At 37.7% G+C, this 17,982-nt stretch overlaps 1 protein-coding gene and 1 pseudogene across 1 annotated transcript; both read left to right on the top strand.

The window, feature by feature from the left end:
- The first annotated feature begins 4,700 nt into the window (after nucleotides 1-4,700).
- On the top strand, nucleotides 4,701-7,823 carry LOC133730412 (binding partner of ACD11 1-like; annotated as a pseudogene).
- A 2,111-nt stretch (nucleotides 7,824-9,934) lies between these two features.
- LOC133728468 (uncharacterized) lies at nucleotides 9,935-15,565 on the top strand. The gene is made up of 8 exons (XM_062155879.1): nucleotides 9,935-10,351; nucleotides 11,171-12,230; nucleotides 12,342-12,476; nucleotides 12,685-14,006; nucleotides 14,298-14,484; nucleotides 14,572-14,799; nucleotides 14,888-15,120; nucleotides 15,204-15,565. Exons 2-8 carry the CDS (start codon nucleotides 11,187-11,189, stop codon nucleotides 15,367-15,369), a joined length of 3,315 nt encoding a protein of 1,104 aa, XP_062011863.1. The 5' UTR covers nucleotides 9,935-10,351; nucleotides 11,171-11,186; the 3' UTR covers nucleotides 15,370-15,565.
- The last annotated feature ends 2,417 nt before the right edge of the window (nucleotides 15,566-17,982 follow it).

The following is a 17,982-nucleotide window of genomic DNA, read 5'->3' as shown; positions in this document are numbered from 1 at the left end:
TACCAGCTACTGCACCACTCTCCGTCTCCGAAATCCTCCTCCGCCAGCGACTCCTTAATTAGATGCGAAGCTCCAGAAGTTCGCCTCCGCCGTTTAGCCGTTTCGATTCTCCCGTCGCCGTCGCCGCTCCTCGCAACTCAGTTCGGTGAGTAATCTAGATTTAAGGGTTTTCAATTTGACTTTTTCAATCCTCTTGATCTGTGACTTTTTCAATCCTCTTGATCTGTGATAAAATTCCAGCCCAATCTTGGGACATGGCACTGATGGCAGAGTGGTGGGTTTGTGTTTGAGGGTTCACTGAAGAGGGAAGACATTTTCTTGACTTCTAAGGCCATGGCTGATTCAGATAGTAGATGGAGATGTCTGTCACCGTGGAACTGATTTTGCTGCCCAGAAACTCCAGAGTAAGTGTTTCAAAGCTTGCACCGTGGAGATGGATATAGTGTTGAAATTACCAGATGTGCAAATTGGGGTTTTGATTTGATGAGATATATGATTTTAACAATTCCTTGTTTACTATTTATGCAGGCGATTCAATCCAAATTTATGTTGGACAATGGACAATGTATTTGTGAGTTTGTGTTGTAAGCTATAAAGTATAAACTTGTAGTAATGCATGATTATTGTTATGTTAATGAGATTATTGGATATTTGGATATGCATTCTAGTCTCCCAGGTACCAGAATGAGTGACAGAAGTCACAGAAGTGCAGAACTGCAGTTTGGAAAACAGGGAAAACAGGCAAATCTTGTTGAACTGGAAATTGGGCCTGAAAAAGACCGAAAAGCCCGAAAGACCGAACCGGCCCGAATGGGTTCGGTTTTTATTGGTTTTCATTTCTAAAAAAGCCCGAACCGGCCCGAACCGATAGTTTCAGTCTCAGTCTTACTGATCTTCGGGCTCAGCCCGACCCGAGCCCAGCCCTAATTTCTAGAATTCTGTTTTCTCTTGGCAACAAAATATGGAGAATAATAGCACTGTGGCGTAGGACAAAAGGCAGGGGGGGAGCATAGCAGCAGCGTACTCTGCTGCACCCCCTGAACCATAGGAAAGGGCAAAAACATAAATATAACTACTGATCTTGAATATATTTTGTAGTTCTACTGAGGCATTCCAAGGTCTAGTTTTTGGTCAAGTGTTTCTTGTTTCTAGTAATCTTGAAATGCATCCGTATGGCCAAATATGTTGTGGTCATATTCTTGTCTTCATGCTAACTAATTTCTTATTAATGTGTTAGACCTTAGAAGTCTTGTTTTTCTAGAAAATTTTCAAAAACCTCATTAATTGTGACATGATAACAGAACGTCTTGCAACCTACCAACTATGAGGTTTTGACTTTACGTGATATCCCTCCATTAATGGTGTTTTTCCTTTTTTAAGTTTAGCCAAGTTCTGTATCAATGGTGTTTGGCTTAGTAGCTAGGTTTAGTTTTGGGTAGCAATTTTGGGTGTTTGAGGAATTTGGGATCTTTTTGGTTTAGAGTTTGTGTTTAAGGACAGTCATACTTGTAGACATAGCACCAGAGTAATCAACATTGGAAGAGGTTCCGAGCTCTATTTGATACTTATTATTTCAATACATAAAAAGTGACAAACTTGAGTAAATTCTAATGGCATCGAACCAGTTTTAAGTTTGAGACTTTTACTTTAAAATATCGAGTCTGCCATTCTTTAGTATAGGCTGACATATTGGGGAGTTTCTGACATACCTTAAATTGCCAAATGAAGGAGAGTAAATCCTTGTACACTTTCTTGTCACCATATACCACGTAAGGCCATGTTTGGTTGGTGGAAAGGAAAGGAATCACTTTCCTTTCCTTTGGGAAAGTGAATCCTGAGGGGGGGAAGGAACCAATTTCCTCCACTTTTTAGGAAAGGAAAGTGTTTCCTTTCCCAATGCCCAGATTCTGGGAAACAAACATGGCCTAAGTCCATACCTTGGCCAGTCAAATACCAAAAGAAGAAAAAGTACACAAGTCCACAGCAATTGCTTAAAGTATAGGATCGGGTTTGGATGTTTTCAATTTTACGTCTTCATTCATGTACTATTTATATTTGTACATTGTAAACCTTATTTGATAAAGGAGAATCATTTTCTACAAAGAGATTGGAATTCTAATTTCATTAATTTTCTTATCCCATTAGCCATATGTGTGCTATTACAACTCTTAGAGTTTGAGTTTATCTTAACAAGAGTTTATAAGTAAATTCACTTTTTTTGATCTTGCACTACTACAAAAATCGAAACACACAACACTCATCACACAACAGAACTAAAATTTGCGTTAACACGAACTCTATCATACAACGGTACAAATATGTTTCTGTTGTGTGAATGTAAGCAAATTGAAAAAAAAAAATTTAGGAAGATATTGCACAACTGAGTTAAGAAGTTTCCGTTGTATGAATGTGAGGCCTAAATGGAGGGAAATGAGCACATAATTCCCTCCTAGAAGGAGCTCAATTTGAACTATCCACACAACAGTTTTATTGATATCTGTTGTATAAGAAATGTTGTATGAATTTTTAGAAATCCTCTAGGTACATCTAGTGCAAGATGCACAAATTTGAACAACAGATTGTCATCGTTCTGTTGTCTGAGCATGGAAGCAAGTTGCATAGCGCAGGAAAGTTTCACTCAAATGAAACCTATGTAGGCATAGGCGGCAAATTTTCCCTCTCATCCTGTTTTGTGACATTTGTCATCATACACTCACACAACGGTCTTTTACTTATCTGTTGTTGGAGAAACTTGAAACAAATTATTAAACTCTAGCTTTATTGAAGTCTCCCACCAAAACAACTTAACCTTGTCTTTATTGAAGGCCAAACCCGACAACCACTTGATTCTTCTCCTTCCAAAACAATCAAAAACACTCATACATGCCCGAAAAACACTCTTACCCTAGAAATCAAAGGACCATTCTTCTCTCCCTCCGAACAGAAACCCTAGAAATCAAAACCGTGAGATTTGGGGAACAACACCAAAATCGTGAGATTTGATAACGTCTGCCATCGTTTCTTCAGATCTTGGAACAAAGCTCGAAGAGTATTTGCTCCAGCAAAATGGTCAAAACGCTAGGCCTAAGCCTCTCTCAATCCAGCTTCTCACTTCTATTCTTTCTTCCTCGATATATCGACCCATATCCTCTTCATCACTGTTCTCCGCTTCACCAACTCCACCCCCAATTCTCTCTACCTCTACTCCGATCTCCAAATCTCATCACAACTTCAACAGCATCTCCCTCGCAATAGCGATACTTCGAGGCATCTGCCTCAGTCTCCCTCTGTTCCACCGCGCCCCTCCACTCCACTGCTCCTCCAGTCCGCTTCAGCCTCCAGCCCACGGGTTCTCTCTCTCCGGCACGGACCCTTTCCATCTCAGCCTCTCTCCTTGACCGTCGAGGCGTCGACGACCTTTTCTATACCCGACGGTGACGGACTAACGGTGGTAAGTCAAATAGTTTATCGAAATTTATGGGTTTTTACTTTTCAATCGATCTGTATCTCATGAACAGCTCCACTAGTTTCTGGGTTTTCAGTTGAATAGCTTTGACGTTTCGAACTTGGTTGCTCTCTTCCTCAAGCAACAAAGCAGAAAGCCAGAAACTGTTGGTTACACTTTGGGTTCGATTTTTGGGTTTTCACTTACATTCTAGGTTTCACTCTTCAAGCTTAGTTAGTTGCTGAAATCAAGCTTGGTAAGTTGCTGGGTATTGTATATTTGTATGATTGTATAATCAAATTGTATGATTCAAATCATTAAATTGATTGAGCTTCAAGTTGCTGCATTTCTGAATATCTCCATTAGTTGATCGAGCTGTTGCCTGTTGCCCTGTTGATAAGTTGGTTTATTGGCTGTTTTGATTGAGCTATTTTGCCTTTGTTTGTTTATCTGTACTGGTCATGTATCTGTTTTGAAATTTGGTATATGTTTTGCCAGTTTTGGATGGTAACTGAATTGCAAACAGTTTGGTAATTTGGACGGGAATTCAAATTGGATGGGAATTGCAATCAGAGTGTTCGAATGATTGTGGAAACTATTTGTAGAATTGTTTGAACTTCCATTACTGAGAATTATATGTACTTCAAGTTTTCTGATCCTATTTTCAAATGGTTTTAGATAGATTACAAGTTGCATTTCTTTTCATTTGTACATGAACTGTGTTCAGGTTTCATGCACTCTGAACCAGGTTATCAATTTTCTGCAATGCTTAATAGAATAAAGCAACCACTATTGGATTGACATTTTGATATCAACAATGTGAAGAGGGTATGGTTTGTCTTTGTCTTTTCTCATTTTACTCACATGTTCAATTTTCTTCTGAATTCACATGATCTGTTCTCGTGCCATGATTGTTTATCAAATTGTGTTGGAAATGATGGTTATCAGCCTTATCTCATATCTCCTGAAAACGCGTTTTCGTTTTATATACATAAACTTTAGTTCTCATTCTGTTTGCCTGCCAATGAAAACCAACCTGAAGAATTTTTATTTCTTATTTTGCTAGTAATTTTGAAAGGAAAGAAAAAAAAAAGTCAAAAGAGCGAAATGGAATGTATGGATAAATAATTGACTTGTTTAATATTACCAACTCCAAGTTTCTTGATTCTTCAAATTTTTATCATGTATCTTGCTGTACTGTCGAGTGTGAATGTTGGTTGGGTTTTGGTAATTTTGATATTGAACTGGTTGGTTGTGTGTGCAATGTGCAATGTGCAGTGATCCTGCGCCGTCAAAGACTGCATTTGTTACGTTCAAGGATGCCAAAGCTCTTGAAATCGCACTCTTGTTATCGGTATGTACTCAAATTGCTCTCTTCTCTCTTGGAATTGAAGTCAGTGTGCCTAGTAATTCTATTCTATTCATAAAAATGTTTATGTCTTTACTCTTTACTTATTTAACTTTTTAAAAGTTTTTTCTGGGGTTTTGATTTTGTGTTTGGGAGTCATCATGCATCTTCTTCTCTTTGGCTGTAGATATTGAAAAAAAAAAAAAAAACTTGTGTTTTGGATTGCAGGGAGCAACAATGGTTGATTAGATTGTGACTATATCTCCTGTTGAAAATTATGTACCAATTAATGAGATGCCGGTAAGTTTCCTTGAAAGTTGTCCTCAATTTGTTGTTTCCTTCCTTTGGCCAAAACTTGCAATTTATTAGTGCAATATTTGCAGGCATAGCAATTGGTGGAAAGTGTTTGTGCTGCCCCTGCTGAAAGTGTTTCACCAAATGCTGAGGTAGCTAATAACACCACCACACATATAACACTTTCAAGAATTGTAACTTGTTGAAAACAAATCATGTAGATACCTCTACTAGCATGACTAGTTTTCTATCTCACCATGCATAAGTAACACCCTCTTTGGGACACCCACAAGCCATGGTGAGGCCCAACCGCTACTTGCATCTTGTAGCCCTATGTTCAAGCTACGCTACGGTATCCGAAGTCGCAAATCCGCCGCCTTGAAGCCACCTTTCCGGCCTTGCCAACATGCCCTCACAACTAGGCATTTTTATACTAGAATAGTTGTTACTTGTCCCACATCGAAAACAATGTAAAGGAGAAGCATTCTTTCACCTATAAAAGGAACTCTCCTCCCACTTAAACACCATTCATCCCATTACATCTTTTGTAATCCCCTTGGGCCGCAAGGCTCAACACACATAGTTAAACATTCAAGTGAACGTAGTCTCCCGCTAAGGCGGGAGGCGAACCACTATACTTCGCTTGTGTCACTCTCTCTCTCTCTCTCTAAAGCTAACTAGAGACCCCTCGGTCACTAACGTTAACAAATCATATACAGGGAATTAAGTACTTTTTTATTGTGTGAGATTTTGCCAGGAAATGGAAACAAGTTTTGTACAATAAATTACCTAGAAATATATCAGTTAGTGATCCCAGAGATGATGTACGTACCTAAATAAACTATGACAAAAAAAATTTCTTTTAAGTGCTCAGTAATTGTCTTGCTATTTCCCTTTAAAATTCCAAAACAGGCTTAGGGTAATGTGTTTTTGTTTACAGGATAAAGATGGCTCTCCTAACAATGGAAGGGTGTATGTAAATAGAGCTCAAGATGTAGTGTCTAGTATGTTTGCAAAAGGTTCAGCAATTGGACAAGATGCCGTGAACAAGGCTAAAGCATTTGATGAAAAGCATCGGTTGAGAGAAAGTGCATCTGAGAAAGTAACTTCCTTTGACAAGAGAGTGGGGCTCACAGAGAAATTGACAGTAGGCCTTTCAGTGGTTAACGAGAAAGTGAAGTCTGTTGATCAAAGACTTCAGGTCTCAGATAAAACAATGGCAGCAATATTTGCAGCAGAGAGAAAATTAAATGATACTGGATCAGCTGTCAAAACAAGCAGGTATGTGATATGAGCCCAAGAAAATATGATCCTCCAATTTTGGTTTGGGTTTTCTGCTCATTAGCATGTAAATTATTGCATAACTTGCATAAAAACAATGCTGATAGTGCATAATTGTTTGTAAATCAGGATAAGAATCTATTTGTAGACTATTTTCATGGGCATCCATTGGAGATATTTTATACTGATGTTTCTAGGCCACTTGGTAGTTTATTTAGTAGGAAGTCATACCACATTCTTTAGACATCAATGCACTCCCAGAAAAAAAAGTTCAAAAATAAAGGTCGCTTTTAGCGTATACATCTTGGACATGCATATAGTAGGATCTTTACCCCAAGCATCGTTACACACTCACAAGGCTGTACCCTTTTAGTTCTTTGATGTTTCTTTTCGTAGATTCTTCAACTTGATTTTCTTTTCTACTAAAGTTACATGTATAGTTGTATAAGACGTTTATAATATTCTATCTACCCTAAAATCATAATGCCTGTACATGTTTGGTGTTTCTAGGTAGTGGCCTGCTCATATGGGTTATCTACTCTAGAAAGAGTAATGTAGATATAAAAAGATATGATAAAGAGATTTGTGGTTAAACAAAGGCAGAGTTGATGACCTCTCAAGAGTTGTTTTACTCCAGCTTAATTTAGATGAATGTAAGAAACAAATTTTAGCTGACAATTCTCATTTGGTGTTGATAGGTATGTGACTGTGGGAGCAGCTTGGTTCAATGGTGCTTTTAGCAAGGTGGCAAAGGCAGGGCAGGCTGCAGGTACAAAAAACCTGAGAAAAGTTCCATATGGTTGTGTCAAACTTGACTGCAAAGGTAGGCTTGCTTCACTCTGTATTATTTATGCAAAACAAAGTTGCATGTGTGTATCCACCCTCTAATAATCAACTGTGCTACAAATTTCAGAGAGCTATTTTTTGTTTGTTAGTTTGGAAGAATGTGCTAGTTGTCATTATTTTCTTTGAAATTGAGAACTCCCCTTGTTTTCTTACTAGAGTTTTATACAAGTTGAATTTGTTAAGTGACTTTGTTAAGTTGAGTTTTACTATTGTGAGTGACTTTGTGATACTTCTCAGTTTTTATTTTTTCTTGTTGGTTTTACTTTGGCTTATTTAGAATCTGTTAAAGCTTTTGAAGTGTTAACTAATTGGTTGAGTTTGGTGTTTGATGGCTTGAGTTTTGGAGTTATTTGACACTGCCACAAAGAAAGTGTCTTCCTAATATGCTCTGTGACATTGCCAAGCTTGTTGAGACTGGCTAGGAAGCTACAGCTTGGATTCGAGCAATCTCTCTTTTTTCATTGGGGTTAATTTACTCGCACAGTATCGAGAACAAGTTCTTAGTTTTTGGTTAGTAATTATTTGGTATATGTATTTCAGGTAGAGCATATTATTAGAGAAGAGAATATGATGGCAGCTCAGGAGATCATCGAGCTATATATTTGCTGAGCTTAATTCTATTCACAGATTGAGGTCTGCTGATTACTTCTAAATATATTGCAAAGAAACTGGGGCCTTGTGTGCAGTGAAGGAAGTTGATCTCCTTCATGATGATCCTAAATCTACAAAAAGTATAAAGCAATTGGAGCAGGTCCTTCCAGGTTTTATTGAAGCCAAAGGCAGCTGAAGGATAAGAACCATTGAGAATACGAATGTTTTTTATTCATGTATAGCTAGGAATGCTCTTGTTTGGTACATTATCTAGTTACTTGAATGTATAGATGTTTGAATAATGGTACTTGAATTATATGGATTATAGTATTGTTTATATGGTAATATATCGAGCATTATTTCTGTGAATATTCTTCTTGTTGTCCAAGGTTCAGTCATACAACACAATGTAGAATAATGTGTTGTACGACTGTAAAAGAGTTCAAAATTAAGCCTTCTAGCTCCTACAACAATTACTGGATGTTAGCAAATTCGATTACAATATTCACACCACAGCTAAGACAATATAGCTGTTGTGTGAACTAACAACCAACAACATAAAATAACAAAATTCTGTTGTGTGAGATTCATAACACACAACATAAATAAAATTATCCCTGTTGTCTGAATCAATCAACAGACAACAGATATCATTTCATTGAGTTGTCTGTTACTTATCTCAAACAACAAAGAAAAAATTATATCTGTTGTGTGTTATGAATCTCAGACAACAAATAAACAATATAGTTGTTGTGTGTTGTGAATCTCAGACAACAGCTAAATTTCATTTTCTGTTGTGTGAATGGCCATGTCAATGCCGAGGCATCCCCGCGCATGCTATGCTAGGCACATGCCTGCGCAGAATTCGCACAACGGAAATAATTATCTGTTGAGGAAATGAAAATTGGACAACGGTGAAATCACCGTTGTGTGATTTTTCAATCACACAACACTCGTTTAGACCACAGTGAGGCTGGTCATCACACAACTCCAAATACCTGTCGTCTGATTAACTTATTGTAGTAGTGTTGTAAAATGTAACTGAAGTAGGCTCAACAAGATAACTTTTCTGCAGTCTTGTTTCTTAATTTTATTGATCAGGGAACTGTCTCCTCCTCCCTAACGTGCATTCTAAACCTAGAACCATATGATTTCCGATCAAATGCAAATTTTTCATGTGATTGAGATGGATTAATTGGTAAAATGGACTAAAATGACGTAACTAGCAAAAGAACTAAAGAGATTATAAAGGGAAAATCTTACAAACAGTACCTGACCTATCGGCCACTAATAACTTTCGTATCTCAAGTTCAAAAAATATCAGATTGGTACCTGAACTTCTGACCCCGACCCAATATCAGTACCTGGGAACAGTAAAATCGTTAACGGGGTTAATTTTTGAAGGGTAAATCTGTCATTTCAATGTTCATCATCTCCAAAACTCTCCCTTCTCTCTGCAATACCAGATTTCTTCTTCTTCTTCTTCATACCTCATCACCACTATCAACCAACCTTTCACTTCTTCAATAGCCACCGTCCCATCCACCACCAACTCCTCTCACCTTTCCTTTGGTCGATTTGGGTTTGTGTGTGTGAGGTATGAAGAAGATAATGAAAAATCTGGGTTTGCAAAGAGAGAGGGGAGAGTTTTGGAGATGATGAACAATGAAATGACAGATTTACCCTTCAAAAATTAACTCCGTTAACGATTTTACTGTTCCCAGATACTGATATTGGGTCGGGGTCAGAAGTTCAGGTACCAATCTGATATTTTTTGAACTTGAGGTACGAAAGTTATTAGTGGCTTGAAGTTCAGGTACTGTTTGTGAGTTTTTCCCGATTATAAATATAGACTGAGCTAATTATACTGCAGGATAATCGGGGAAATTAGGCTGAAAATATAATCTAATCTCATTATATGTGTGTTAAAATTCATAAATTTTGGTATTTAGGATTTTAAAAATTTGTAGGTACCAAAAAATAAATTTCTGCATCACTTCCACAATGGCCTGTTAGTAGGCTTTTGCGACTTTAATGAAAAAGCTAGTGGAAGTATTTTTTTTTTTTTTAAATCTCTTAAGTCACCTCACCTTTATATATGCTAGTGAGAATTGAATTCATGATTTTTTTAAGGGATAATGATAAAAAAGGTCATTTTGAAGTGCCTTATTATAGTTCAAACAGCACAAATGTCCCTATGATAATTAAGGTCACCTGTTCACGTTCTACCACTGTACTTCAATTTAATTACAAAACTGCCACCGTCAGTTTTCTCTGGCGGTTTGTAAGAGGTAGACTAAAACGGCACTATTGTTTCGTCTTCTCCACATTACTTCGGAAATTCAAACCTCAAAAAACCGCTCAAACCTACTCCGAAATAGAGAAATATTAATCTCCGGCGGCCACATTCTTAGACACATACCTTCTCCGACGACTGTTTTGCTCAACGGTGAAGCAACGCCGACTCTGAAAAGTACTTCACAGAAAAAGCCCCAAATTTTAGGGATTTGAAGAATTGCAGAACTCGAATCGTCTACCTCGACCGGGTAATCTTTCAGCCTTGATTCTCAGAAACTTCTCTTACTTAATTTCGAGTCATTGATATAGTATTTAGTTTTGGAATTATAAGTCGAATATGATATAATTATTTCTGCATTTGATTCTGAAACAAAACAATTCGATTCAAAGTTTTGGTTTGAGTGAAGATTTAAAGCTTTTTTGAGTGGAGATGATCAATGACTGTCTTCAAATTTTAGTTTGATGCTGTAACATAGCCAGTGACATAGGCTACTGACTGGGTATCATTTGATTTTGGAGGGGCTCTGTTTCCATTTTGGTGTGATTTGATACAGAGACATGGACAGTAACATAACAATTTATATGGAGATAATGACTGTGTGTCATGCTGTTTAGGCTTTAGGCTTTACTTGAATGGAAATTCTGCTGGTGCAAATACATATTTTATAGGCTCAGATAATGAAACTGGCCAGTGAGGTCACTGGCCAGGTCGCTAGACAAGTCAAAGGCCAGATAAGTCACTGGAAAAGGGCAACTCATTGGCAACGTGTGTTAAACTCCTGTCAATGATCATGTAACTGGCCATGTAACTGGCCATGTAACTGGCCATGTAACTTACAATGCATGGAACTTATCATGTTACTGGTCATGTAACTGACGTTGTAACTTACAACATATGTAACTGGCCAAGTAACTGATCATGTAACTGACGTTGTCATTGAAATGAGCTGTAACTGACCATGTAACTGATCATGTAACTTACAATATATGTATCTGGCCAAGTAACTGACTACGTAACTGATTATGTAACTGCAAACTCAATGCTAACCTTCTTATTTTTTCAACAGAATTTAAACATCAGAAATGGCAAGAACAAAAAGAAAAGAAAGGGAACCAAGCGATGATGACGAAGACTACCAAGAGGTGGAATCAGAAGATGAAGAACACGATCGAACGATACACAGAAAAAAGAATTCGAAGAAGAGCTTGAAGAAATCAAAAAAAAGGAGACAGGAAGAAATAGAAGAAGAAGAAGAAGAAGAAGAAGAACCATCACTGAAGCAGATTCTCAAGAAGAGCTTGAAGAAATCAAAAAAAAAAAGACAGGAAGAAACAGAAGAAGAAGAAAAAGTAGAACAATCACCAAACAAGGGTTCCTCTTTGGTGCTATTTCAAAAAACTGAAGCAGCACCAAAGAGGAAGAGAAATGTGAAACCAGGACATGTGCAGTACAGGTGCACATTAATAAGTTTCTTGAACACAATTAAAGATAACAAGAAGAATCTCAGTGCAAGAACATTAGATTTGCTCAGGCAGTCACCATTTGGAAATATTGTCGATGCATTCCATGGTGGCTACATAGAGGAGAAGTCAGCCAAGAAATCTGATGATTTCATTACACTCCTCCTGCAGGCCTACGACCATGAAACTGACCTCTTCTTCTTTGGAAAGAAGAAATTCAGGATCTCGACAAGAGATATTTCAAAGATCCTAGGAATGCCAGAAAAAGGTGACTTGGTCCCAAAGACTTCTGAGGGTGCATATCAGTCCGACTTTGTCCAGCAGTTTTTTTCAAACACAGCGAGAGTTAACAAGAAAGCCGTGGAGAAAGCTCTGCAAGATGCGCTGAAAGACAATCCAACAACAGAGGATGGGATTGAGAAGAAGGACAAAAATGTGGCAAGATTAATCTTGCTGGACTTGTCCATCAAGTTTCTGTTCCCAAACGCAGGAGGAACAATTTCATGGGACTACGTCAAAGCCTGCGAAAATTTGGATAAAATCGGATCTTATGACTGGGCAAGGGAAGTTGGAAGCTTCTTAAAAAAGTCTATAAAGACTTTGAAAAAGAAAAAGGAGTCAAGCAGCCCATATGGTAACACGGGGGGCTGCGTTCTGATAATACTGGTAAGTTACTGTCAGACTGAGATGTAACTGGTCAAGTCACTAATCAAGACAAACTGCATGTCACTCGTCAAGTCACTATGACTAATTTTTTTTTGTTTTTTGTGCAAGCAGTACTGGTTCTGTCAAAAGACTGGAAAAATCAACCCAATATCTGGAAGGGAGAACGAAGATCATGGGATGAGAAAATGGGACATCCAGAAGCTGATACAGAATTGGACAAGTTTTAACAGCTTGAAAAAACTAGAGGTATTTTCTTCTCTGTCAAAGTAGTTGTCACTGGCCAAGTAACTGGCCAAGTAACTATCTTGGTTAAAAGTCACCGATTAAGTCACTATCACACTGCATGTCAATAGCCAATTCACACTTCATGTCACTGGCCTTCATAACTGTTGTAAACATGTCATTGCTCATGTCACATAGCATGTCACTGACATATTGAATATGTTTCTTTCAGAAAATCTTTGAAAACCTGAAGGAGGATAGAGAGGAATCAGAATCCGAGGAAGAGGAGAATAGATCAGATGAAGCAAAGACAGTTCCGGAAAGAGAGGAAAAAGGAACTGATGATCAGAATTGTGAAAACAAAGAAGATAACCTACAAGTTGAGGTGGCTGAACAGGAAACAACTTCAGAAAAAAACAAGTGGGAGAAAGAGCTTCAGAAAAAGGAGGAGGAGATAAGATATATCACTGTGGAGAAAGATAATTTGAAGACAAAACTGAACGAAAAGGAACAGGAACTGAGGAAAATCACGGAGGAAATGATGAATCTGGAGGAACGAAATGCTACACTTGTGACCGACAATTTCTGCCTTGCATCATCGGTGAAGGAGTTGGAGATAAAATTGAAAGAATTGGAGCAAATGTTGAGCCAAAAGACTCACACCTCAACAGCAGCTCAGCAGCACAGCTCCCCACCACCTACCTCTGCAGAAGAAAAAAATGAATCAAATGGAGCTGCATCTAAGGCTGCTGAAAACGCAGAAAATAAAGATCAATCGACTGTTGAGGAAGCTCAGTCCCATGGCATCTGCACAGTCGAAGAATGTGCAGCAGCAGCAGCAGCTCAATCTCCACCTCACTGCACAGTGCAAGAAGAAACTCAATCGACAACTCCATCGCAAAAGGACTCACTGTTCCAGAGCCCCACAGTCTGCATGCTCACAGTCGAAGAAATGGAAAAACAAGCTGACATGTTTCAGATAGTAAAAAGTCCTGTAGCTGCGCGTGGCCTTCCACTTTGTACGTTGAGCCCAGAGAAAGAGGAGAAGACACCAGAGGAGAACAAAAAAGGAGAGTTAACAATGCGCCTTACAGAGCAACATTCTGGTGAAACTGTATCATCAATGGGTCTCTACTCTTACGTTGTGAGATTAAAGAATAGGAGAAGAATACAGAAAAAGGACAACATTTACTGGTGGGGGGATGTGAAAGCAAAACGAAAGAAGAAAGCAAAGGAGATTGAACAGAGATTGAAAGAGGCTGAAAAGAAAGAAAAAGAAGAAAAAGAAAAGGAGATGAAGGCCTCACTGCCAGATGCTGAACGTAAAAGGCTAGAACAGATGGTAGCACAACAGAAGTTGGACGATGTACCAGAGGATGTTCGGGAAGCAATAAGACAGATGGACGCTGCAGAAAATGCACAAATCAATAAAGAGCAAGAAGAGAAGAAGCTACCTCCTGAGGTCGTAGACTGGGAGGAGAGCAAAGTATACAAATTTATGGACCAAGACACCAAGAGGAGAGTCCAGAAATACTGGCAAAATGCACCATCAGGGTAATACTTTAATTAAGTCAAAATTCTATTTTAAACTTATTGTCACTGGCCAAGTAACTGTTTATGTAACTATCAAAGTAACTGGCCAAGACGAAAGTTCTATTTTAAACTTATTGTCACTGGCCAAGTCACTGTCCATGTAACTGACAAAGTAACTGGCCAAGTAAATCGCTGGCCAAGTCACTGTCCATGTAACTGTGGAAGTCACTGGCCAGGCCAAGTCATTGGACATGTGATTGTTAAATAAACGACATCACTATCTATGTTACTTACACTATTCATTCTTTGCAGAGTATACTTCTGGGATGGAAGACAGTATGGAGCACAAGTTTCAAGACAGGATTTAAAAGACATGATCATGGACGAACCGATAGCAAGCAATTGCATCGAATGTTATGGAATTCTCTTGACTGATCAGCTGTTGGAGAAAGAATCACAAGGATTGGATGTCCCAACTTTTATGAATCCCTTTTGCTGGGTAAGTAGTGGAACGATTATCAATCTACAATCAAAGCAAATGATTCTTAATTGATAATAACTTGTCTTCTTTTTTTCTTACAAACAGAATTCTGCAGAAAATTTGACGGTGTATTATGTACATCTGTACCTATGCGAACCACTGTTCCAGAATCTGGCAAGATCCAACTATATATTGTTCCCAATCTCACATGAATCAGGATTTCATCATACACTGCTCATTTTTGACAAGGAATTAAAGAACTGGTACCACTGTGATTCAAAAAGACCGAAAAAATCATCAACTGGAAAATCCTTTAAAAATGTACAAAAAATGGTATGGAACACTTTCGTCATACTAATTTCATATATTTAATTTAAGCAGAAAGCATATTATTGATTATGTTGCGATGTTGGAAATGCAGGTTGACATGGTAGAACTTTGGATGACAGCAGTAAAAGAACAAGCCGATGACATGCTGGAACAGGGATGCAGAATGAAATTTGATGAAAAGAACAGTTCAGAAGAAGAACTGAAAATGATGGAAGTTCCATTGACTGAAACCGAGAGAGAAAGCATAAAGTGGATCAAGAATAACTATAAAACAAAAATGGCAGTGACAGAACTCAAAGACAACCCTCAGCAAGGAGAAGATTCGTAAGTACACAGCTCTTTAAAAATGTCAATATAATCATTATAAAGTTCAAATTCATTTACTTCAATTTTTATATGATGAACAGATTGGATTGCGGACTTTTTGTAATGTACACAATGGAGAAAATTTCGAAAAAAGGGAAAATTCCAAAGAAGCTCACAAAGGATGATATTTTGAAGTTTAGAGCTCATGTTGTAAAGTCATTTGCAGAAAGTAGGCACAGCTGGAACTCAACACATGAAGAATCGTAGAAATTTGTTTAGGGAATAGGATAGGTTATATAGTTTTTTCGAATTGATTATTCATTTGTTCAATCGGAATTTCAATTTTTTAATATTTTCTTGCAGATATTGCTTCAGTATATAAAAGTTTGTTTGATATGATCTTCTGAAACGAATTCATGTACTTAGGTACCTTTTAAAGTAAGTAACTGGCTAAGTTACAGAGACACTGAATGTCACTGGAAATGGCAACCTGTATGTCATAGACCAAGTCACTGGTCAAGTCACTGTACGTCTCAAGTAACTGGCAAAGTCACTGACAACGTAACTGCCCAAGTAACTAGCCTAGACACTAAACGAGTCAATCAATAAGTCTACAGATCTTATAGCAAGACACTGAACAAGTAATCAGCCATGATTTGGCAAAAATAATTGTAAAAGGTAATGTCATGAGCCAATACATAAAGCAAGTAACTGTAAAAAAATTCATGTCCTTATGTAGCCTATAAAGTAACTGGCCAAGTCACTGGCAAAGTAACTGTAAAAAAATTCATGTCCTTATGCACCCTATAAAGTAACTGGCCAAGTCACTGGCAAAGTAACTGACAAAGTCACTCACTAGCAAAAGACAAGACATTACCAAACTGATCTTTTTATTTTTAAATGCAGCGTGCCGCTGCACCGCAACTGCAGCGTTCCGCTGCACAACAACAAACAAAGTTTAAGTTTCAATTAAAAATCTGTAAAAGCTAATGTCATGAACCAATACATAAAGCAAGTAACTGTAAAAAAAATTCATGTCCTTATCCACCCTATAAAGTAACTGGCCAAGTCACTGGCAAAGTAACTGACAAAGTCACTCACTAGCAAAAGATAAGACATTACCAAACTGATCTTTTTATTTTTAAATGCAGCGTGCCGCTGCACCGCAACTGCAGCGTTCCGCTGCACAACAACAAACAAAGTTTAAGTTTCAATTAAAAATCTGTAAAAGCTAATGTCATGAACCAATACATAAAGCAAGTAACTGTAAAAAAAATTCATGTCCTTATGTACCCTATAAAGTAACTGGCCAAGTCACTGGCTAAGTAACTTTAAAAACTAATGTCATGAGCCAATAAATAGAACAAGTATAAGTACCTGTAAAAATTAAAGTCACTGCTTAGGTGACTTTCTATGTTTGAAATTACCTATCTAACCATTCAACTACAAGTAAACTGCCAGTGGCAGTTATCTAACCCGAGCGCGACTATTTCTCTTGGTTCATTTTCACAATTTCAAAACTCAGAGAAACTTTATACGATTTTTGCCCTAAACTCACAGAAACTGCTCAAAGATTTTCTCTCCGGCTAAAACAGCGGACAACGACTGCTTTCCTCCACCGTAAACGGTGGGTAAGCAAGAGTGATTCACCGACTAAGCCCCAAATTCTAGGGTTCTACAAATTTACCGAAAATTTACCGGTAACTTCCTCCTCCTTCTTTCATATAATTTCGATTTGAATAGCTTGCGTTTTGTTTGAATTAGAAAAGACATATTTCAATTACATGTCGAGTCTCATAAGAAAATGGATTTGCATGCGACATTTGTTTGAATTACATGTGGAATCTGATGAGAAAATGGTGAGACTTGTTTAAATTACATGCGGAATCTAATGAGAGAAAATGATGATTTCTGTTTGAATTACATGTGGAATTTGATGACAAAATGAATTTCCATGTTAGTTTTGTTTGAATTACATGTGGGATGATGCGAGAAAATTTCAGCATTTTGTCATTGTTCAATGACTTTGTCACTGCCCATGTCGCTGCACTGGTCACTGGCTATGGTCATGTAACTGGTCATGTAACTGGTCATGTAACTGGTCATGTAACTGGTCATGTCACTATCATAAACATGTGCATAAATATGTCACTGGTTAAGTAACTGTCAAAAATAACTATTGAATTCTAATTTTCTTAACTGTTTACAGGATTTTTTTAAAAAAGTTCGAGGAATGGACCAACTAAAAAGAAAACAAAGTAAGGAATCTGGAGAAGAACAATCTGAAGGACAAAGTCCAGAAGAAACAATTGCAGAAAAGTTGAAAGTGATAAAATGGAAGAAACTGAAAGAGAGAAAAAAGCGAAAGCAGAAAACTGAAGATGAAGAAGAATCAAGTGAAGATGAGGAAGGAACAACTGGAGATGAAGAAGAATCTGATGAAGAACAAGTCCGGCGTAACAAGACGAAGAAGGATAAAAAGAAGAAAACTGGAAAGCAGAAAAGAAGAAAACCGGAAGGAACTGAAGATGAAGAACAATCTAATGAAGAACAAGTCCGCAGTAAGAAGAAGAATGAGATTAAAAAGGAGAAAAGAAGAAAAAGGGAAGAAAATGAAGATGAAGAAGAAGTTCGTGCAAAGAAGAAGAAGAAAATGGATAAAAGGAAGACCAAAAAAGAGAGTACAAAGAAGAAGGAAGAAACTGACGAGGAAGAAGATACAAAGGATGATGAAGAGGAAAAAGTCCCAGGGAAAAGGAAAAGATATGTAAAAGAGGGTTATGTGCAGTATCGCTGCACAATGCTTGCTTTTCTGAAAACAATTGCAGAAAACAAAAATAACCTGACTGAAGGTACTTTAGAGCTGCTGCAGAAAACACC

This window comes from Rosa rugosa, chromosome 2 (assembly GCF_958449725.1).
Source record: "Rosa rugosa chromosome 2, drRosRugo1.1, whole genome shotgun sequence".
NCBI classification, from domain to species: domain Eukaryota; kingdom Viridiplantae; phylum Streptophyta; class Magnoliopsida; order Rosales; family Rosaceae; genus Rosa; species Rosa rugosa.
The sequence above is the reverse complement of the archived record's forward strand: the minus strand, read 5'-3'. Positions and strand labels throughout refer to the sequence as shown.

What these genes read in the sequence shown, in the direction of transcription:
- LOC133728468 (XM_062155879.1), top strand. Translation starts at nt 11,187, where the DNA reads ATGGCAAGAACAAAAAGAAAAGAAAGGGAACCAAGCGATGATGACGAA. An exon ending in ACAGCTTGAAAAAACTAGAG is followed by an intron (nt 12,477 to 12,684) that starts GTATTTTCTTCT and finishes TGTTTCTTTCAG; the next exon opens with AAAATCTTTGAAAACCTGAA. An exon ending in CCTCAGCAAGGAGAAGATTC is followed by an intron (nt 15,121 to 15,203) that starts GTAAGTACACAG and finishes TATGATGAACAG; the next exon opens with ATTGGATTGCGGACTTTTTG.